We start from the raw sequence: 22,283 nt of genomic DNA, 5'->3' as shown, positions 1-22,283 counted from the left end.
TCCAGGAAGAGGCGGCGGTGAGCGTGTGGCAGCAGCGGCGGACAGGGAGGGGCACCGCGGCGGCCTGCTGGAGCGAAGAGGACCGAGGACCGTTCTCACCGATGCCCCCGGAGCTTAGAATCCAGTCGTAGCCGCTAATATAGACGGACCACAGCGGGCCCCCTCGCCGGATAGCTCGGCCGCAGAAGAAAAGCCACACGGACCTCCCGCCGCCTCGCTCCCACCGCGGGCTCCACACGCCGACCGTAGACTGAGGAGCGACCGTGAGGCCAGAGAAAGGGGGAAGCGACGGCTCGACATGGGGCGGCAGCTCCGGAGGAGAACTTGAGGAGGCGCGAGCCATGAGTCCCGGGGGGGAGCCGTGAAGACCCTTCACGCGAAACCAGCCGCGGAACCAGAACCGTTTCGACCGGAGAGGGGAGCGATGGAGCAAGCCGGCGTCCTGAGGGGCTTCATCCAGCGAGTGAAGGCCATGAGCGACGGGGACGAGGAGCGAGGAGAAGACAGCTTCGCCTGCGACTTCATGGTGGGTCTCACTCTCCCTTCGGCACCGGCAGGGGAGACGAGAGGGAAGAGGAGGAGGAGGCGGTTTCGACCGCTTCCTTCACCTCCCGGCTCCACAGGGGCGGCCTAGCTTTTGTCTCTGCACAAGACGAGTCGTGACGTCACAGAGCGCAGTGTCTACGTCATACGCAAACTTGACCTTCTGTTGGTGTGCGACACTGAGGTGGCCGCAGGGTCAGCGGGTCATAGCGGGTCCTCACGGGTTTTGATCGGAAGGTTTACGTGACGGGTGCTCCAGGTATAAGGCGATGATGACGTGTGAGGCAGGAGAGTGACGTCACGTGTCCGTGAGTGTGAGAAGATGGGCATAGAAAAGGTGCAAGGAGGACCAAACCCAAAGTACTGGATGAGAGGACCAGTCCGGGTGAACTAAGAAACGATTATAGCGCCACAAACGTCAAAATATTAGTTAACATTATAACAACATTGAGGGGGATAAACATTACAACAACATCAAAGATCGAAACGATACAACTCACAAGAAGATTCAAAATCACGTCAATGGGAAAAAATAACAGTTGCGATCATCACAAAAACTTCTGTAAACATCAAAACAAGGATAAATAAGTATCAAAGTTGACCTCTGGAAGGATGAGAGAAGGGAGTTAAGATCTTTCTCAGCAGGTGAACGACCTCTGAACCAGGAAGCTCAACACTGCGGCTCCAGCTGAGCTCGTCAAACCTCAGGAACGCACGCACACACACACACACACACACACACACACTCCCTGTGCTTGCTGCAGCTTGCAACATTCCTTCACTGCTCATTACAAAACTTGAGTGTGTGTGGACCACATAACAGGAAGTGACTCTTTGACGACCCGCCACGGTGCCGTCGCGTTTCCTGCTAAATCTCGACACACCAGTAATGTCCGGCCGTTTAACACCCGCCCCGCCACCCCTCCCTGCTGATGGTCTGGTCTGATTCACGTTTCACTGGAACCATCACCAGATACACATAAACACGGATGCAGGATTATATACAAACTAGTATAATCTTCTCGTATACAGGCCGGCTGCAGACAAGTGTGTGTGTTCATCTTTCGGTCACATACAGACACGCACCACAGGTGCATACGAGAATAGCTGTGTGGTTGCAGAATTAACATCTTTCACTCCTTCAGTAGATGAGGACACGCTGCTGACCCACTTTTTTTTTTTTTGTGACACTTTGCGTCATTGCCTATTGGTGATTCATCTTGTTGTGTTGTTGCTGCTGATGTATTGGTTTGTGTTTTGATGATGTCGTCTTGTTGTTGCAGCGTCTGCGCAGACTTTCCACCAAATACCGCACAGAGAAGATTTACCCAACGAACGAGGGAGAAAGGGAAGAGAACGTTAAGAAGAACCGATACAAGGACATCCTACCATGTGAGGACTCGCACGCATGCTCTCTCGCACACTCTCGCCCTCGTCACTAACGTTCACTCTCCATTAGTTGATCACACTCGCGTGAAGCTGACGTTACAGACGTCGACGGAGGACTCGGATTACGTCAACGCCAACTTTGTCAAGGTAAAGAGGGAGTTGTGATGCGACCTTTGACCCACCGTTGCTGATGACCACTTCCTGTCTGTAGGGTGTGGACGGTCCCGAGTCCTACATCGCCACCCAGGGGCCGCTGGCCAACACTGTGCTGGACTTCTGGAGGATGAACTGGCAGTATGACATCACGGTGAGTAAGTGTGTGTGTGTGTGTTGGTTGGTCGGTCTTCTCGTCTGTCTGTCCACTGTCTTTGCAAGGGTCTTACTGTTCCCATGTGTGTGTCCAGGTGATTGTGATGGCGTGTCGGGAGTTTGAGATGGGGCGGGTGAGTAGAAGCGGCCGTGAAGAAGAAAAACAAGTTCAGAGTCTCACAATGTTTCTCTGCTCAGAAAAAGTGTGAGAAGTATTTCCCGTTGATGGGGGAGGAGCCGCTGAGCTTCGGACCCTTCACCATCTCCTGTGTAAGTGTGTATTTAACTACCCAGTCAACACAACATGTGTCCTCTAAATGTTTGTTTTGTGGGTCTCAGGAATCGGAACAGTCCAGAACTGACTACTTCATCAGAACTCTGCTGGTGCAGTACCAAGAGGTACATGAGTGTGCGTGTGTTATGAGTTTGGGACTGACGTACGTGTATGCAATTGAACTACACATTCCTCTGGTGTGTTAGGAGAGTCGAAGGTTTACTCAGTTTCACTACATGAACTGGCCTGATCACGACGTTCCGTCTTCGTTTGACTCCATCTTGGACATGATTGGACTGATGCGAGAGTACCAGGAGGAGAACCAAGTCCCCATCTGTGTCCACTGCAGGTGAGTGATATTTGACTGTCTTCGCTCACATTAGTGTGTGCGTCCTTCCTCTCTGTAACAGATGTGTTATTGTAGCAAAGGCTTGCATGTTCTTGTGTTAGTTGAACTAAATTGGTCCTCCTGGAGATATGTTAGACGAGGGATCAGTTAAAGCAGTCAAGCTCTCGGGACTCATTTAATTCTGTGTAAAATAAATCACAACGTGTGTATGGAACAAAGTAAACAAGTTATTTGGGAACTCGTTTACTTTGGGAAACCTTGCACTTCAAAACACAACATTATTTGTCATTATATTACTTACTTACTATATTGTTACACTAAGTATTTTCTTATTGCAGGGAGTTTTATGCTGAAAACCCCATAAAATAGTGCCTGGTTTATGTTTACTATCCTAGTACATGTTTAGGCTTCAAAATCAACATTGCAAATGAGGTGCCATCCCTCTCAACAACCCTATTAGTGACTGTGACCGGAACGGCTCCGATAATGCTTTGCCGCCCAGCCAACCGATCATGGCTGTCGACTACTTTTGACATGGCATCATGGGCGTCGAAATTAAACGTACAGTATTTTTTCCAATCATATGTCACTAAATATTTCAGTGTGTATAAAGGGATGCATGGGATTTCACCGTTGTATTGGCATCATAAGAAAGGTGGGTGCGGTGATTGTTGCGTCCCATTAAGATCTGTGGCCATGTCAAATTTTATCTGCTGTTTAAATCACAAACACAAAGCACAAACAGCACGAGGTGAAGCAATGCTTGAGGAAGGCAAGGAACACTTACATTTAGAGGAGAAGCTAAATGTGGACAAATTGGAGGAGTCTGGTGCTAAAACCATCACTGGACACAAGACCAAGTCCTCTCTGACTGCAGTGGACACGGTCGATCCTGTTCCAACATTACTTTCTGCGGAGACTCCGATCATTTAACATCTGCAAGAATCTCCTTTGCACATTATATCAGTCTGTTGTGGCCAGTGTCCTGTTCTATGCTGTGTTTGGGTGGGAATGTGTCCAAGACTAGTTTCAACCGGTTGGACAGGTTGATCAGGAGTGCTGGCTCTGTAGTTGGAAGAGGAGATGACTAGACAAACTACTGTCCATCATGGATGATGACATTCATGCTCTGAACACTGTCATCAGTGAACAAACACCAGGGGCTTTAAAGTATGTAGTACTGTGTGAAACGGCGAGACCGCAGAATGTGAACCACCATATGGCCACGTACCACTGAAGTCTAACTAGCAGACTGTTCTGTGAGTCACTGACCAGGCTTCTGTCTTCAGTGCAGGTTGTGGGAGAACTGGAGCCATCTGTGCCATTGACTACACGTGGAACCTGCTGAAAGCTGGAGTAAGTCCTGCGTTACAGTCGGGTGACGGACACAGGACAGTCATGTGACCTCTCCTCTGCTTTCAGAAAATCCCAGAAGACTTCAACGTCTTCCGTCTGGTCCAGGAGATGAGGACGCAGCGACACTCGGCCGTCCAAACCAAAGTTAGTTACGCACCTCTGTTTGAACTGTGTCATGAAGTTGACTGTGTTGTGAGATTAGCTCTGCAAACTATGATTATTTTGATGACGGTGATGTCTGTGTCTCCTCAGGAACAGTATGAACTCGTCCACCGAGCCATCGCACAACTGTTCTACAAACAGCTGCAGGTTCTGGAAGGTTCTGGAACACACATCCTTGACAACATGGTACGCGCTCACAAATTCTAATTGACACAAATTCTTGACTGATCCATTGTGCACGCTCCTGAAGGTCCAGACTCCGGATTCATCCGGTCAGCGGTCAGAGGATGAAAAGTTGGACACGCCACCTCCCAAACCTCCTCGTATCCGCAGGTGAGTCCAGAACCCGTCACGCCTGTGGATGCGACTTCACAGGTGTGTTTATGTCTTCAGCGCTCAGGTGGAGGGCGACGTGAAGGAAGAGATCTTGCAGCCTCCGGAACCTCACCCAGTACCCCCGATCCTCACTCCGTCACCGCCCTCAGCCTTCCCCACCGTCACTGACGTTCGGCAGGACAATGACCGGTACCACCCCAAGCCTGTGATACATGTGTTAGCCACGGCCTCTGCTCAGGTAAGACTGAACTGGGCTTTTGGTGAGGATAACCGTGGTTAACATTCCCTCCGGTCCCTGCAGAACCAGAACTGGGACCAGCATCAGCCCAACCAGAGTGGGTCAGAGCTCAGAGACCCAGATGTTCCGGCTCCATCGGCCGACCTGGACCTGAACGACAACTACAGCAGAGTCAAGGCCGAGCCAGCGCAGCCTCTGTCCCCGGCTCCGGACGGGTCTGTGGTCCCTCGGGTTGAGAGGAAGCTCAGTATCGAGATCAAAAAGGTTCCACTGCAGGAGGGTCCTCGCAGTTTTGACACCTCGGCGGCAAATCAGATGGCAGCTCTGCAGCGGAGCCACGCCTTTAAAGCCCGGTCCGGACCGTCATTGCTCTCCTCCAGCTCCTCTCTGTCCGAGGAGTCGGGGGCGGAGGGATGCGATGGAGGGGTCCCGTCCAGACCCAACCATCTTCCTGTGAACCCTGACAGGACAAAGGCGGCCTGGAGCCAGTCCTGCAGCAGCCTAGACAAACTTCCAAAGTCTTCCTCTGACCCTGCGCCCCCCTCCTCGTCCTCCTCATCCTCAGAGCACGCACCCCCATCTTCTTCCTCCTCCTCCCGTCTCTCCCCCTCCTCTTCCTCCTCCTCCTCCTCGACGCCAGTCCGGACCGCCCTGAGCTTCACCAACCCATTGCACTCTGACAATTCGGAGGAAGAAGGCGATGTGGAGCTGACGGCTGCCCGAGACAGTTGTCACATCAGTGTCTCTATGGCCACGGTCTCGGCCACTCATCACCATGGCAACCAGGCAGCGGCGATCAGGAAGGTTTCATCAATGTCAATCGCTGGACAGAGTTCGCCCACCTCTGACCCCGAGAGTACGTGAGTCTGTGTGTTTGTGTGCATACACTCACACATGTTTGTGTGTGTGTTTTGTGAGCATGTGTGTTTGATCACCTGGATCTTGTTGGTTTTGACATCAGTTGGCTGTGGGCTTCGGTGTGAAGTGGTTCTGGTGAATTAAGGTTTGGAGGACCTGGACTTAGTTACTGACTTTTGATTGACCTTTTTGAGTTCTGAACTCTCAACTCACTCTAGCGCAAGTCTGCATGTTTTTCATTAGTTTTCGTGCACTTGTCTTTGATTGGCTGCTCTGGGCTGATACTGCTTCGTGATTTGCCCTGTTTCAAGCTGGTGCTGCAATCTGATTGGCTACTCCGGGCTGGGGCTTTGTGATTGGTGCTTGCTCATCAGGGTCGTTAATTGACCGGCAGTTGAAGAGCTCGTTTGCTGTGAAGACCGACACATGTTCTGAGACGCTGGTTACAACAGAGGTTGTTCTTGTCATGTGACCGTAGAGAGCTGGGACAGCGACGACTCCCCCCCTCCCCTCCCTGAGAGAACACCAGAGTCCTTCGTCCTGGCGTCAGGTGCGTCACTGACCGCTGCACCCTGGCCCACTAGCCAGATGTTGAGGCTGCCGCCAGGAGTGTGATGAAGGGTGTGTTTGTGTGGGCTGAGAGGGTGTGCAAGTGTGTGTGTTTGCATGTGAGAGTTTGTCTGAAACGAACATCACTGTTTTTTTCTTTCTCAGATCCAGAGGTGAAAAACTCAGCTGAAGTCACTGAAGCTGACAAAGGTGTGTGTGTGCATGGATGCTCGTGCACAGCTATCTCTCTGATTGTGTGGTGTTCAATTGTGTTCACTACAGTCTGTTGTGTTCTTGCAGGTGTATCTGAGTGTGTTGAGAAAACAGCTCCTGGTTCTGCTGGACCCTCAAACCTGGGTGGGTAAGTCGTACATCTTCCTTTTAAAGTCCTGGTCTGTGGTCTCATGTGACCCGGGTCATGAGTTTGGTCGTTGTGTGATTCAGGGTTCGGTAGCCGCAGGAGTCCACCTCAGGGCCCGTGTGAACCCCCGCTGGAATGGACCTGATGGTGGAGCCCAGCTGGACACCAAAGAGACAAGTCGTTCCTCTTATTTCCTGACGTGCCTCCAGTCGGTCTTCACCAGAACTCTGGAGGCTCACGGCTCGCGTCAGCCCTTTTGTCACGTCGGCTTGTTTAATCTCGAGTCCAGAACTTTTGTGGATCATCAGCTACACCAGGGGCGTTGATGCCCGCCTGGCGCTGATCAGTCGAGACCTTCAGTTCTCTGCATCTAGGTCGCCTGGACTCCTGACTCTCCAGAACCTTCCTGCTTTTCTACGGCTCTTTTTTTTTTAGGTCCTCCCCATCTTGAATCATAGACTGACAAAAGCATCAACACAGAAGTGTGATGATGACAACGACGACGACGATGATGATGATTAAGGTGGCGGGGGAGTTCTAGCTGGTTCCTTCGTTTCTAAAGTTATTTTTGTAAACCTGTTTGTTGCAGCGTCCGCTCGTCTTAGAACCCTCAGTGAGCTCACCTGTGCCTTTATTACAGAGCCACACCCCCCCCCCCCCTCCTGCTCCCCCACCAATCAGTGATGACGCTGCAGTCACGCAGACACACGTTTGTATATTGCAGAAATCAATCAACAAATAAAATTATTATAAAAGCCATGTGTGATCTTGCTGCCACACCTGTATTGTTGACTATTCCTCTGGATTCTGGATGTACCGCAAACCTTCCCCCTCCCATCAATGGCATGTTGAAGAGACAGGAAATGAGTGACACAAGGCCCATGGCCCAGATCTCGTCCGCCTAGTCAATTTATGTGGCCAGCCATGGCTTTAATAATGTTTAGTAAAACTTCAAGGACAACCAATGTCTGAAGTATATCTTTGACCTCTATTGTACTCATCAGTATGTGTCTGCACAAAACTCTTAATTGAAATATTGAAGACCAAGACACTTGTAACCTGTTGTTCGCCGAGATTTCCGATGGGGTAGAACTTTATAAAGACTTTATACTTTCTTTTATTGTCATTGCACAGAAGAACACAGAAGTGAAACTGGCAACTAAATTTCGTTGCTTGGCAACCGTTAAAAACACAGCAGAGTGAATATACATATAAAAAGTATAAATGTAAATATTAATAGGTTAAAAATAGTGCAATATAGTATAAACGGATTAAATAAATAACATTTTAAATATTGTAATAATAATCGGTGTATGTAAAAGTATAAATAAGTTAAATAATATGTTATAAATACATAATATTTTAAATAGTGCATAGCTTAAGTCTTATTGCATTCAGCAGTCTGATGGCCAGGGGAAATGAGCTGTTTATAAATCTTTCTGTTCTACTGTCTGTTTGTATTATTATTATATATATAAGCAATATTTTCCAATTAAATCAGGAATATATTGCGTTATAAATTATAAATGCGACATGGGTTGCGTTTAACACCTCTGTTTCCAGCCATTCAGTCCTGTTAATGAATCGATAGTATTTTTATTTAAAAAAAAAGAAAATATATTAAGATCACTCCAGTGATCCGCAAGAGTCCAGCATCATGTCCTGTTGTGATGCGACTGGATCTCCCTGCGTCTACTCGCACAGTTACGGTATCCGTCCGCGCCTCGACTCGTAGAGTTACGGCGCAGCAGCAGCAGCAGCAGCTGACCAGTGTTTGGCGACAGCAGCATCTTCTCCCGAAGACAATGGACGAACTCGGATAAACATCGAGCTCAACGACACACTCCGAGGTCTCTGTTCGGTGTGTGAAAGCTACCGCGAGCCGCCACGGAGGTAATAAGCCCGAGTGATCCGCATCTTTTTGCTGTAGGTCGCGCTCTTTGTTGCGCCGGTTAGCAAAGCTTAGCTTAGCAACCGAGTGGAGAGAAGAAGAGGAAGGCGCGCGCGTGAGGCTCTAAAATTAGCTTTTTTTTCTATTTTGGTTCGTTGTCTGCGACACTGATATAACACTGTGACGGTCAGCTGTTTGTGTGTGTGTGTGTGTGTGTGTGTGTGTGGACATAACGGGAGGGTTTTACGTGTGTATTCTAACCGTGAAAACAATATTATCAGAGTGCAGTTGGTCTGAGGAACCGTTGCTAGTCCTCGACCCTGATGTGGCTTCTGTCGCTGTGTCGAGATAGATTGTCTTCTGCTCATGTATCTCAAGTTGGTCTTCCAGGAACACCTTCGAAAACAGACCAACAGGAGGCGCCGCTGGGGGGGCCACGTAATGGCTGTCCTCCTAGTGACGTCATTAAATGGGTTCCTGAGCCCAACTTGTTCTGATGTTGAACATGGTGATGATGGTGCATACCTGAGGGTGTCCTTCCTCTTGCTAAAAAATACCATCTCAAGCACCACCATTAGAGCAGACCTGGACAGTGTGGCCCTTTGACTCTATTGAAGTGGCCCTCATGAGGTCAACCATCATTTTATTTTGTTTTTTTTCCTGTTATTCATTACATGGAAAAACTATGGATTAGATACTGATGTTGAACATGATGATGATGATGGTGGTGCATACCTGAGGGTGTCCTTCCTCTTGCTAAAAAATACCACCATTAGAGCAGACCTGGACAGTGTGGCCATTTGACTCCTATTGAAGTGGCCCTCATGAGGTCAACCATCATTTAATTTTGTGTTTTTTTTCCCGTTATTCATTACTTGATGGAGTCTACTGACTCCTTTTAAGAAACATCTTAAGATGTTTTTATTTGTTTAGGCTTTTCCTTGATTTTCTGGAACTCCTGTTGTGTTATCAGTTTTATCTTGACCTTTTAAAGTATATACTTTATTGAATATTGTTTTGATTGTTTAAGCGCTTTGTGACCCTGGTCTGGAAAAGCACTATAGAAATAAAAATTACTTACTTACTTACGAGTCTCTTAATATGACTATATGTTTTTTTTTGTTTCCGCTTTTGTCATTTCTGTGAGTATTCACTAATAAAACGTACTTACCTATTGTAAATGTTTTGCTCAATGGCCCCACGACAACCGTGCTCTATAACATGTTGAAATTGAACTGCCCACCACTGCATTAGACACTCAAGGCAGTCCATGGGGAACGTGAACTAAATTTCACTCCAACTGAAACTGTCAGCAGTTGAAACATGAACCCTGAACTCTCTTGGCATGAAACTCAAGTGACCACATTCATAATTCATGACGTCTGTGTGTGTGTGTGTGTGTGTCCAAACTCCGCGGGCAAGCGTGGCTCCTCCCCTCATCTTCGCGGTGCGACCTCACTCTGTCGGTTCTGTGTGTTCCAGACTAAGATGACCCAGTGGAACCGGCGGGACAAGTAAATGGCGTCCAAAGTGAAAGATGCAGTGATCTGGTACCAAAAGAAGGTAAGAATCCGGGAGACTGGCGGGAAACGCAAGCTGGTCATGAATGATAGATGGTTCTGTAACCGAGTCCCTCATCAACCCCATGAAGACGCCACAAGTGTGTGCTTGTGCGACCGATCGTTGAAGTTCATCGTCCACCGACAACGTATTGGTTGGTTGTCATGGCAACATTACAATGCTTAAACCATAAAGTGCTCTGACACACCCTTTTGCCAACCATCCAATCAGGCTATAGGATGTTTCGTGTATACATGACATTAAAATATATCATGTATAGATTACTATAAAATGCTGTTACTTAGTTGTGGGTCCTGAACAACCATTTTTTTTCACTCCCTCTCAACTTCAAAACACAATTAAAAACACATGTACTTGGTAGACAAGTGAAAAAAGCAATGTATTTATAATACTTTCACATCTCTAAATATAAATGTTATTTGTTAACAAAAATGTTAACATTTTTACCAAGTTGGAGGTCAAAAGAGACCAAAGAAATTCTCCACAATATGTCACCGAGGCATTTCCTGTAGAAGGCAGTCGTGGTGCATAGTGTAGGCATAGATAACAAAATATTAACCCGCACAATTTAACCAGACGTGGAAGCGTTACAGCTCCCACATTAAACTGGGTGTACATAGCTAGTAGTACAACTATGTTTAAGTTTAAACTACTTCATAACAAATATCTTACACTTTAACACATTCAGTGATTTATCAAAAAATGTGTAAAGCCTGTATCACAACAGTAAAGTGCAGACATCAACAAAAGAAAGGACAGAACAGAAAGGAGGTACATCACAGTCAACTCATAGTGAAAGACTTGGTCCCACTAATGGTTTAAACCCGTTGCCAGAAAGCTTAGTTGAAACTTGTTTAAAATCCCACATTCTGAATAAATGTGTAATATTTATTAAACATGTGCACTTTTGTCTAGGCTTGTTTTAAATGTTATTAATGACACCGCGCACACAAAGTTGCTGTATCGGTTTTGAAATGGAAAGCTGTTGATGCCACTGTCTAAAAACTGTTAAATGATGGCGATACATTCTTTTGTCAGTAATGTTCAGGTTTTGCATTCAAGTTTCTCCAGTGTGGGACAAAAAAGCAGTAACAAACACATTGCAATATCAACAGTCATGTTTTAATGTAGACACAGAATAGTCATCTAGTCTGGCTAATGCAAAATTCGAGGATATCCAGTTAATGGTCTCATTGTGCTGCATGAGATTGGTATGTCTGACAGTCAACTGAGGTCCTGTGATGAGTTCTGAGTTCAGATACAGATGACATAGTCATGATTACTGTCCAGACTTAACAGTTAAAACAGTCTTGTCTAGTGGTTTTACTCTTTGTTAGACTGTTAGAGTCTGTAGTCCACACCCTTTCACCACAGGAAACATGCTTCTGCACTCACACTTCTCCTCGGAAAGTCACTTATTCAGCTTTTATTTGACTGACAAACATTGTAGTTGTTGTGTTTTCGGCCGCGCTTCTGGGCTTAAGTCAACATTTTCTCATGTCTCATTATTTTTGTCCTGTTGGTGAAAACGGGACAAAAATATGTCCTCCCAGTCTGGATGAAAAAAAAAGGGATTTTTATCTTTTTTTGTGAGTCCATTATGAAACTCCTGCTTGCTAGCAAGGGTAATCTTTTGTTCTGAGAGTACTATGACAGGAATGACAGTTATGCAGGGACTTGTGTGTTGCTTTTTAATTAGTCACTCACACCACTATGCAAGGGGAGGGAATCCAACTTTTAGGCACATGTAATACATGTGTTATTTTTGTGTTCAACGGGTAAAACACCGCAGATCGCCCATCCCATTTAACAGGTGGTGAACACTGGGCGAAATAGGGGTGTTAGAAAATATTGATACGTTGAAGTGATGAAGTTAGGTTTTTGGCTTTTAAATCATATTTACATTTTTTTCCATAGTTATTTTATAGTTTACAATTCAATAAAGTTTTAAATGTATAATTAACATGTTAATATTCATAGCATTTGCTAAAGGAACAATGAAATTCTGGCAGATCCTGGTGATCACTGAGGACAGGAGGATACGGTCGACTCCTAAGAACTTTTAAAGCTGAAGTTTGGATATATTTTGGTTTCAAAGCCGTTTAAAGCAGTTACGACTTCGTTGAGAGTCATGCTATCGGTATCTTACACTATATATGGTATCAAGATAAGTGTCGTATCGGCAGATTCTTGCCAATACACAATACAAATACAGTTAATTTAATAAAAGTTGTCGTCCACACCACGTCAAATCATGTCATCACCAGTCTAAACCTCGACTTGGTATAACAGTTTATATTGGGGTCTTTGATGATTGTCCACATGGAAAAGCATTTTTATTCCCTGATGGATCTAAAAAATACAGCGTGAGGACGAAGCCATAACAATCGAGGCCTTTGTGGAGGTTGAAGTGCACTCACTGTCAAGGAAGAAGATTGCCTACTTAGAAAGTAGTGTGATTAAGCGAAAACATTACTTCAACCTGAACATGATGGAACGAGACTTTGCTTTGATCATATGACGAGCTGCTTTTATGACTCACACTGAACTACACAAACACAGCTCAGACACACTTCTGCCTATTTTCGTTGACCGCTTTTCATGCTGCATCAGGAGAGATTGTGTGTCATCAATTATGAAGAAATAATGAAGACACACAGCTGTCAATCGTTGATCCACTGTTGATTCTTACAGACCTGTAGTCATGGCAGACAGATTAATAACTCAATGTGTGAAAGGTATTTTAACAATTTAGTTTAAAAAAAATGTTGCAAGGACAAAATATTCTGCTCTTTATTAGCTACATTTTCGTTTTTCTTTTTCTTCACATAACACACCTTAAGAGAAAATCATTGTCCACCACATTATACGTTATAGATTTCATTCTTATCTTTATAATTGTATATAATTGTACAAGGTGTTCTACTGTAGTCATACACGATTGTAGAGATAGAAAGCTTTTTCGACAGTGAACCATAATTAACTTTTTTACTTGACAGAATATTTACTACATAGTTTTTTTTAATGTTATTTCTGTAGTCTGTGTAATAATTTATGTTGTCATTATTACTTTAAGGTTTGTTTTTTATGGAATTCCTGTAGTAGAAAATATACATTTTGTATCGTTACTGTATTACTGTTTTTTTTAATGTCATATTATTAATTATTTGATGATCCTCTCCTGGTCTGTCATCGACTGCTACACATTTGACAGCATTAAACAGAAAGTAAAAAAACAAAACTGTCATTTTATAACCATCTTAAGGCAAAATAAAAAATAAATTACTTCTTTTTAATGGGTGTTTTTAAGTGCTGTTTGCAGGATAGATTTCATTAACTGCAACTAACTTGGCCGTAAGTAGAAAATACATGAGTAACAATCAAATGTATTCATGGATCTCTTTTCAGTAACGGAAAAGCTTAAAAAGAAGTTCAAGCCAGTAGAAGATCAAACAGTGACTGAGTGAGTCCCTCAAGGCTTCTCTTCTGTACCTGACCTCGGTGTGTATTTTGCAGATCGGCGCCTACGATCAGCAGATTTGGGAGAAATCAGTGGAGCAGCGTGAAATCAAGGTAGGTTGCTATTGTCACGATCACACGATCGCTCTCTCTGTTTCTTTTCATCTCATCTGCTCTCTCCATCTCTTCCTCTCAAGTTTGTTTCGCTGGTGAGTAACACCTGCTCTAGGACTAGCCTGTGATTGGTGGACTCACTAACAAACAAGCCGAGGTTCCGTCGGCTGTCCTCCTCTGGTTAAAGACCTATTATAGAGAAACGGCAGCCCATAACCGAGTCTCTGCTGGATGACGTGCTTAAATGACTCGCAGAGGCTCCATTAATAACTACACAGCTGTACACATTCCGTGGGAGACTGGGATCTAGAGCTTAGCCTCACGGCGGGGTCAGAATAATGAAGGGAATGAACCCGCCGGGAAGCTCTGCTGCCCCCTCTGGTGGGATTGGTGTGTGAGGGGCAGTCGGCTGAGCTGCATGTTATTTACTGAGTTTTGGTTTGAGGCTAACATCTGTTGCACCCCAGACTAAAGCTAGGTCACTACGTAGGGAGCACGTGTGGTAATGCACTGCACACATGAAGTGATGAACGCCAACTCGTACACAGCATTTTAGTTTCTGTTGTGCCGTTACCCGCTTCTAAGGAACTTCCATATAGATGCACGATTAGTCAAGTAGAGGTGTGTGTGTGTGTGTGTGTGTGTGTGTGTGTGTGTGTGTGTGTGTGTGTGTGTGTGTGTGTGTGTGTGTGTGTGTGTGTGTGTGTGTGTGTGTGTGTGTGTGTGTGTGTGTGTGTGTGTGTGTGTGTGTGTGTGTGTGTGTGTGTGTGTGTGTGTGTGTGTGTGTGTGTGTGTGTGTGTGTGTGTTACAAGAGTGAGTTCTTGTACGTCGTGTGTGTGTACTCCGGACTGACCGTCTGTCCTCCACAGGGCTTAAGGAACAAGCCAAAGAAGACGGGTCACGTGAAACCGGACCTGATTGATGTGGACCTGGTCAGAGGTGGGTGAGCGCACCTGAATGTGACGCCAGCCGGTTGTCTTACCACCTACGTGTGCGTTCAGGGTCAGCGTTTGCCAAAGCCAAACCCGAGAGTCCATGGACATCGCTGACGAGGAAAGGAATCGTCCGAGTGGTTTTCTTCCCCTTCTTCTACCGCTGGTGGATCCAGGTGACGTCCAGAACCATCTTCCTTCTGCTGCTGGTCCTCTACTGTCTCCAGGGTAACGTGTGCGACACTGTCGGCCATCTTAGAAAGCACTCTTACATATTCTATCATCTTAACGTTGGCAGCGGCGGCAGCCGTCCTGTACGTAAGCGTCCAGCAGTCTCATGGCGTCCCAACCACTGAGGTCTTTGGCGCCATTTGGCTCATGTTGTTGCTCGGGACCGTCCACTGCCAGATCGTGTCCACCCGCACCCCAAAACCTGCCATCAGCGCCGGGGGGAAGAGACGCAGGTAAGCATGGGGTTCCCTGTGTGACCTTTTCTTCTTTCGCCTCTGAAGTCTCACGACCTCAGCACAGCAGCGGGTTTGTTGGACTCTTGGCTGCGTGTCTCTAAGTGTCTCCACCTCTCCTGTGTCCATACTGAAGGAAGTTGAGGAAGGCCTCTCAGATGGAGGTGCATAGGGAAGGCGACGGGTCTAGCACTTCCGATAACACACAGGAGGGGGCGCCACTGTCCCACTCAGCCGGCCCACCGCACAGCCTCGGCGCTCTCCTCAGAGATTTTTGGCGTGATTTTTGTAAAGTTGGGTGTGTATCTTTCTTCCTTCTTTTTCCGATCACACGGTGCGCTCACAGGACGAGCTTCAGTTTCCATGACGACGTAGTATTCTTACAATCCAAACGAGACACCTCACATCAAGAGCGTACGTCACTTGCTGACTGCTGAAAGTTGAAGTGAGAAACCGAAGCTGCGTCCTGAACCTTCCTCCCCTGTCTTCATTTCCGTCCAGGAAGTCTTTGTGTATCTAGGAAAGTTGGAACAAACGGCTGCTGTGGTGTCGACAACAGCAGTAACCGTAATGATGACGGTAGTCATAGTGACCGTAACAGTGGTGATGACAACAACGCAAACGAAGTGACGACAGTAACTACAGTCACTGACAGCAACTGTAACCATGGTGACGACAGTGACCATGGTGATGATAGTAGCCGTAATGATGACAGTTACAATAGTGACGACAGTAACCATAGTGATGATAGTAGCCGTAATGATGACAGTTACAATAGTGACGACAACAACCATAGTGATGATAGTAGCCGTAATGATGACAGTTACTATAGTGACGACAGTAACCATAGTGATGACAGTTACAATAGTGACGACAGTAACCATAGTGATGATAGTGGCCGTAATGATGACAGTTACAATAGTGATGACAGTAACCATAGTGATGATAGTAGCCGTAATGATGACAGTTACAATAGTGACGACAACAACCATAGTGGTGATAGTAGCCGTAATGATGACAGTTACAATAGTGACGACAGTAACCATAGTGATGACAGTTACAATAGTGACGACAGTAACCATAGTGATGATAGTGGCCGTAATGATGACAGTTACAATAGTGATGACAGTAACCATAGTGATGATAGTAGCCGTAATGATGACAGTTACAACAGTGACGACAGTTACCAAAGTGATGATAGTAGCCGTAATGATGACAGTTACAATAGTGATGACAGTAACCATAGTGATGATAGTAGCCGTAATGATGACAGTTACAATAGTGACGACAACAACTATAGTGGTGATAGTAGCCGTAATGATGACAGTTACAATAGTGACGACAGTAACCATAGTGATGACAGTTACAATAGTGACGACAGTAACCATAGTGATGATAGTAGCCATAATGATGACAGTTACAATAGTGACGACAGTAACCATAGTGATGATAGTAGCCGTAATGATGACAGTTACAGTAGTGACGACAGTAACCATAGTGATGATAGTAGCCGTAGTGATGACAGTCACAATAGTGACGACAGTCACCATAGTGATGATAGTAGCCGTAATGATGACAGTTACAATAGTGACGACAACAACCATAGTGATGACAGTTACAATAGTGACGACAGTAACCATAGTGATGATAGTGGCCGTAATGATGACAGTTACAATAGTGATGACAGTAACCATAGTGATGATAGTAGCCGTAATGATGACAGTTACAACAGTGACGACAGTTACCAAAGTGATGATAGTAGCCGTAATGATGACAGTTACAATAGTGATGACAGTAACCATAGTGATGATAGTAGCCGTAATGATGACAGTTACAATAGTGACGACAACAACTATAGTGGTGATAGTAGCCGTAATGATGACAGTTACAACAGTGACGACAGTTACCATAGTGATGATAGTAGCCGTAATGATGACAGTTACAATAGTGACGACAGTTACCATAGTGATGATAGTAGCCTGAATGATGACAGTTACAATAGTGACGACAGTAACCATAGTGATGATAGTAGCCATAATGATGACAGTTACAATAGTGACGACAGTAACCATAGTGATGATAGTAGCCGTAATGATGACAGTTACAGTAGTGACGACAGTAACCATAGTGATGATAGTAGCCGTAGTGATGACAGTCACAATAGTGACGACAGTCACCATAGTGATGATAGTAGCCGTAATGATGACAGTTACAATAGTGACGACAACAACCATAGTGATGACAGTTACAATAGTGACGACAGTAACCATAGTGATGATAGTGGCCGTAATGATGACAGTTACAATAGTGATGACAGTAACCATAGTGATGATAGTAGCCTTAATGATGACAGTTACAATAGTGACGACAGTTACCATAGTGATGATAGTAGCCTGAATGATGACAGTTACAATAGTGACGACAGTAACCATAGTGATGATAATAGCCATAATGATGACAGTTACAATAGTGACGACAGTAACCATAGTGATGATAGTAGCCGTAATGATGACAGTTACAATAGTGACGACAGTTACCATAGTGATGATAGTAGCCTGAATGATGACAGTTACAATAGTGACGACAGTAACCATAGTGATGATAGTAGCCGTAATGATGACAGTTACAATAGTGACGACAGTAACCATAGTGATGATAGTAGCCGTAATGATGACGGTTACAATAGTGACGACAACAACCATAGTGATGACAGTTACAATAGTGACGACAGTAACCGTAGTGATGATAGTGGCCGTAATGATGACAGTTACAATAGTGATGACAGTAACCATAGTGATGAAAGTAGCCGTAATGACGACAGTTACAATAGTGACGACAGTAACCATAGTGATGATAGTAGCCGTAATGACGACAGTTACAATAGTGACGAAAGTTACCATAGTGATGATAGTAGCCGTAATGATGACGGTTACAATAGTGACGACAACAACCATAGTGATGACAGTTACAATAGTGACGACAGTAACCATAGTGATGATAGTGGCCGTAATGATGACAGTTACAATAGTGATGACAGTAACCATAGTGATGAAAGTAGCCGTAATGACGACAGTTACAATAGTGACGACAGTAACCATAGTGATGATAGTAGCCGTAATGACGACAGTTACAATAGTGACGAGAGTAACCATAGTGATGATAGTAGCCGTAATGATGACAGTTACAATAGTGACGACAGTAACCATAGTGATGATGGTAGCCGTAATGATGACAGTTACAATAGTGACGAGAGTAACCATAGTGATGATAGTAGCCGTAATGATGACAGTTACAATAGTGACGACAGTAACCATAGTGATGATAGTAGCCGTAATGATGACGGTTACAATAGTGACAACAGTAACCATGGTGACGACAGCAACCATAGTGATGATAGTAGCCGTAATGATGACGGTTACAATAGTGACAACAGTAACCATGGTGACGACAGCAACCATAGTGATGATAGTAGCCGTAATGATGACGGTTACAATAGTGACGACAGTAACCATAGTTATCATAGTAACCACAGGAAGACTGTAACTGTAACGATGACACTGTGGTGACGTCACTAGCCGTGATGATGACAGAAACCCGAGTTATGATAGTTACAACAACAGTAAGCACTAGGATCAGGGTAATCTTTGTAATTAAAGAGACTTGTATTCATTAGAAAAACCAACCTGGTCACAGGTCGTTGGTTGGCTGGTCTCCTCTCCACTCTTGCTCCTCTCACCCTCTCCTCGACCATGGTTCACCTCGTCCGTGTCGATTTACCCTCAAAGGTCGAAGAAGTCCAAGCTGTCCCTGGACAAGTCTACGGAGACCGACAATGGCTACGTGTCCCTGGACGGTCGGGTGACCGCCCGCAGCAGCGAGGAGGGTCTTCAGCTGCACGGCCAGCGTTGCGACCTCCTGACCGGCGCCGACGACACATGCTGGAGCGCTCACATGCTGTCTGCCCGCTCTCACTTGCCACGAGGCGCCACCATGGTGGTCGCGGCAAGCAAGGTGAGAAGGTTTCCATCCTTATCCGATCCAGGCTATTCACTGACCACTGCGCATGCACAGGACCAAGCGTCCGACGAGGTGTCCAGTGAGGAAGACCCGGAGGTGTCCTACAGCGCCCTCCGCAGGGGAATGGAGAGGATGACCAGCGAGTGTGCGCTCCGGAATCGAAGAAGTTCGCATCATTACAAGAAGCACTACACAGTGGAGGTGAGGGTCTCACTCACTCCGAGCACACTCGCACTCTCACTCACACTCACACTCACACTCGCACTCACATCCGCTTCCACCAGGACGTCCCAAAGTCTGGCACCAGCTGTAGCTCTCGGTGCTCTAGTCTCAGAACCCCCGACTCGGAGAGCACCAAACACGAATCCGAGACGGAGGACCTGCTGTGGGAGGATTTCCTGCACTGCGCAGAGTGTCGCTCGTCCTGCACGTCGGAGACCGGTGAGAGCCCACAAACTGACCACGTGTTAGCCGCCCTATGACACCTGACCTATGATGTATCGACCACCAGAGGGGGAGGGAGCCGCCTCCGTCTGTCCTCCTGCCAAGAGGGAGTACAGAGACGACCCCTTTCATCAGGTCTGTGGTGGTCGTGCGACTGCAGATGCGAGCAGTCGCGTGACCTTCAATCTCTTTGTTCAGGGTCACGCCTGGCTGCACAGCTCCAGCTCTGGTCTAGAGCGAGTGAGCGCCATCGTGTGGGAGGGAAACGAGTGTAAGAAAGCCGACATGTCTGTGCTGGAGATCAGTGGCATGATCATGAACAGAGTGAGAACGAGAATCACAGGACGAGGGGTCCAGGAGCCTGACTGACTCTGCTCCCTCTGACCCGCAGGTGAACCTCTACACGCCGGGAATCGGCTACCAGGTCCTGGGGAACCTGGTGTCGGTCACTTTAGGGCTGACGCCATTTGTGTACCGGTAAGTTCCTATGATTATTGATCCCCCCCCCCCCCGTTGATCTGTCGACATAACTCTTAAGGGTCCATTCTAGACTGGCTCAGCACCGTGACCTGGACCAGCTGGTCACTCTCTCCGCACAAGAACTTCTGTCTGTGGCTCTGGGGGGGTCGGGCGCCCTGGTGGCTGCCATGGTGACTTTGAGCTTTGTGGTGCGAGTCTGCCTCATCTGGCTCTTCTTCTTCCTGCTCAGTGTGGCAGAGAGGACGTACAAGCAGGTGAGGCGTCCAGCTGAGGCCCCCCCCCCCGGGGCCCTGGAGCTCCCCCCTTTAACCTGTGCGTTTGTGCTGCAGCGGCTGCTGTTTGCTAAACTGTTTGGACACCTAACATCTGCCCGTCGAGCCCGGAAGTCTGAAGTCCCTCATTTCAGACTAAAGAAGGTCCAGAACATTAAGATGTGGCTCTCGCTAAGGTCCTACCTGAAGGTCAGCCGAACGATTGATCATGTGGCGTTTGTATGAGTGTGTCACATAGTTTACAAAGTGTCATGATCTGTCCTTAACAGAGACGAGGGCCACAGCGCTCGGTGGACGTCATTGTTTCCTCAGCCTTTCTGCTGACCCTGTCTGTGGTGTTCATCTGCTGCGCCCAGGTCAGTGCTGTCGCCACAGAAACTAGCAGCTCAACACCAACTGGGAAGTCACTGTGTGTGTGTTTGTGTGTGTAGCTGCTCCACGTGCACGAGACCTTCCTGGACTGTCACTATAACTGGGAGCTGGTGATCTGGTGCTCCAGTCTGTCGCTCTTCCTGCTGCGCTTCGTCACGCTGGGCTCAGAAACCAGTAAGAAGTACAGCAACACGTCCATCCTGCTGACCGAACAGGTACTGAACACACTGACAAACACACACACACACATGTCCACTGCTCACCTGACCATGTGATTGACAGATCAACCTGTACCTGAAGATGGAGAAGAAACCCAACAAGAAGGAGGAGCTTACACTGGTCAACAACGTGCTCAAGCTCGCCACCAAACTGCTGAAGGTGTGTGAGACTGATGAGGTCACCGACCAGCAGGGGGCGTCTTGACCCATCTGGTGTTCTTCTGTCCCTCAGGAGCTGGATCTTCCATTCAGACTCTACGGCCTGACCATGAACCCTCTCCTCTACAACATCACCCAGGTGGTCATCCTGTCGGCCGTGTCCGGGGTCATCTCCGACCTGCTGGGCTTCAACCTGAAGGTGAGAGCGTCACTCACGTGTTGGTGGACAGGGGTCACATGTGTGTACTTTTGCGTTGCAGCTGTGGAAGATCAAGTCGTGACTGTGAGGACTCGTCGCCGCAGCGAGAGTTGTTTTTATTTCCTCTCAGACTTTTCAATGTTTGAACTTATTTGACTGAAGAATGTAGGAGAGCGTTCTACAGCGCGACGGTACTTGAAGCTCAACGAGTGTCTAAAGTGTTCAACAGTTGTTAGTTCTCATTCATTGTGACGGCCGCGTCACGGGTCGGGCGCGGTGTAAGTCGCACACTCGGACGACGTCGTACACAAGTAAATGTGCACTTTATAGTTTGTGTGTGTGTGTATATATGTGTGTGTGTGTGTGACTTTAAGAAGAATCACCATTGCACGTGTAACATCATCATGAAGAGGAAACCAAAGTGCTGAAGTTCGTCCGCAGCTTTATTTTATTTTTTTTGTTCTGGAACTTTGCTTGTTGTTTTTGGGACGGTTTTAATAAAATAAACAAGTCTCTCATTGTCGTTACTTTTTCAGCTTAATGGTTGGTGGACTGCAGGTCTCACTTGAACTGCAGGGGGCGACACAGGCCCGGGGAAATAAAAGCCCGGACCTCAGATCACACTTTGAGGAACTTTATAATCTCTGTTTTGTCAGGTAGTAAAATTACGTTCACAAGCCAATTACTTTTGGATTAATGAAATCTGCTAACGTTATTTATAATTTAAAAAAAATAGTTTTCTCTAAATATAACTGCAAGGGAAAACAATATTGGAATGAATTGCTGATATCTAGGAAAATAAGCTTATTTAATAGAAGAAAAAGTTACGTTACACATAAGTCAATACACTCTTGTAGATATATTTTTAATTTAAACACCGGCTGCTCTCATCTTGAGATCAAACGTGTCAATTGTAAACGCATTACTTGATACTTTGACACCAGGTCGACAAATTA

The 22,283-nt window shown here is 46.3% G+C and overlaps 2 protein-coding genes across 6 annotated transcripts; both read left to right on the top strand.

Annotated features, from left to right (window-relative positions):
- The first annotated feature begins 10 nt into the window (after positions 1 to 10).
- On the top strand, positions 11 to 7,483 carry LOC148083628 (tyrosine-protein phosphatase non-receptor type 12-like). Its single transcript, XM_087786730.1, is given in 18 exon segments — positions 11 to 526; positions 1,827 to 1,935; positions 2,003 to 2,079; positions 2,144 to 2,239; positions 2,337 to 2,375; positions 2,440 to 2,511; positions 2,581 to 2,640; positions 2,722 to 2,864; positions 4,154 to 4,220; positions 4,287 to 4,364; positions 4,473 to 4,568; positions 4,633 to 4,715; positions 4,776 to 4,956; positions 5,020 to 5,812; positions 6,293 to 6,412; positions 6,415 to 6,573; positions 6,664 to 6,720; positions 6,808 to 7,483. Coding segments are annotated over 18 exon segments (2,394 nt in total). The 5' UTR covers positions 11 to 424; the 3' UTR covers positions 6,870 to 7,483.
- Positions 7,484 to 8,478: 995 nt separating this feature from the next.
- Positions 8,479 to 21,843, top strand: LOC148083627 (protein PHTF2). Of its 5 annotated transcripts, none has more exons than XM_087786726.1 (19): positions 8,479 to 8,617; positions 10,098 to 10,178; positions 13,713 to 13,769; positions 14,640 to 14,709; positions 14,772 to 14,930; positions 15,001 to 15,166; positions 15,303 to 15,464; positions 18,952 to 19,384; positions 19,468 to 19,624; positions 19,695 to 19,762; positions 19,826 to 19,951; positions 20,019 to 20,104; positions 20,178 to 20,361; positions 20,437 to 20,568; positions 20,649 to 20,735; positions 20,811 to 20,966; positions 21,034 to 21,129; positions 21,202 to 21,327; positions 21,389 to 21,843. In XM_087786726.1, the coding sequence occupies exons 2-19, from the start codon at positions 10,134 to 10,136 to the stop codon at positions 21,407 to 21,409; spliced, it is 2,331 nt and encodes a 776-aa protein (XP_087642852.1). In that variant the 5' UTR covers positions 8,479 to 8,617; positions 10,098 to 10,133; the 3' UTR covers positions 21,410 to 21,843. The 5 variants fall into 5 exon arrangements, with proteins under 5 accessions (XP_087642852.1, XP_087642854.1, XP_087642853.1 ...); XM_087786728.1 differs by lacking the exon at positions 8,479 to 8,617 and having other exon boundaries at positions 10,077 to 10,178; positions 18,952 to 19,177; positions 19,238 to 19,384; XM_087786727.1 differs by lacking the exon at positions 8,479 to 8,617 and having other exon boundaries at positions 10,077 to 10,178; positions 18,952 to 19,177; positions 19,238 to 19,384; positions 20,166 to 20,361.
- Positions 21,844 to 22,283: the final 440 nt, after the last annotated feature.

This window comes from Callionymus lyra, chromosome 3, assembly GCF_982586985.1.
Source record: "Callionymus lyra chromosome 3, fCalLyr1.hap1.1, whole genome shotgun sequence".
NCBI classification, from domain to species: Eukaryota; Metazoa; Chordata; class Actinopteri; order Syngnathiformes; family Callionymidae; genus Callionymus; species Callionymus lyra.
Note: the sequence above shows the minus strand (reverse complement) of the source record. Positions and strands in the feature narration are given on the sequence as shown.

Coding starts and splice junctions, on each gene's coding strand:
- LOC148083627 (XM_087786726.1), top strand. CDS start 10,134: ATGGCGTCCAAAGTGAAAGATGCAGTGATCTGGTACCAAAAGAAG. Junction 15,465..18,951: donor CGTGATTTTTGTAAAGTTGG/GTGTGTATCTTT, acceptor TTACCCTCAAAG/GTCGAAGAAGTCCAAGCTGT. Junction 21,328..21,388: donor TGCTGGGCTTCAACCTGAAG/GTGAGAGCGTCA, acceptor TTTGCGTTGCAG/CTGTGGAAGATCAAGTCGTG.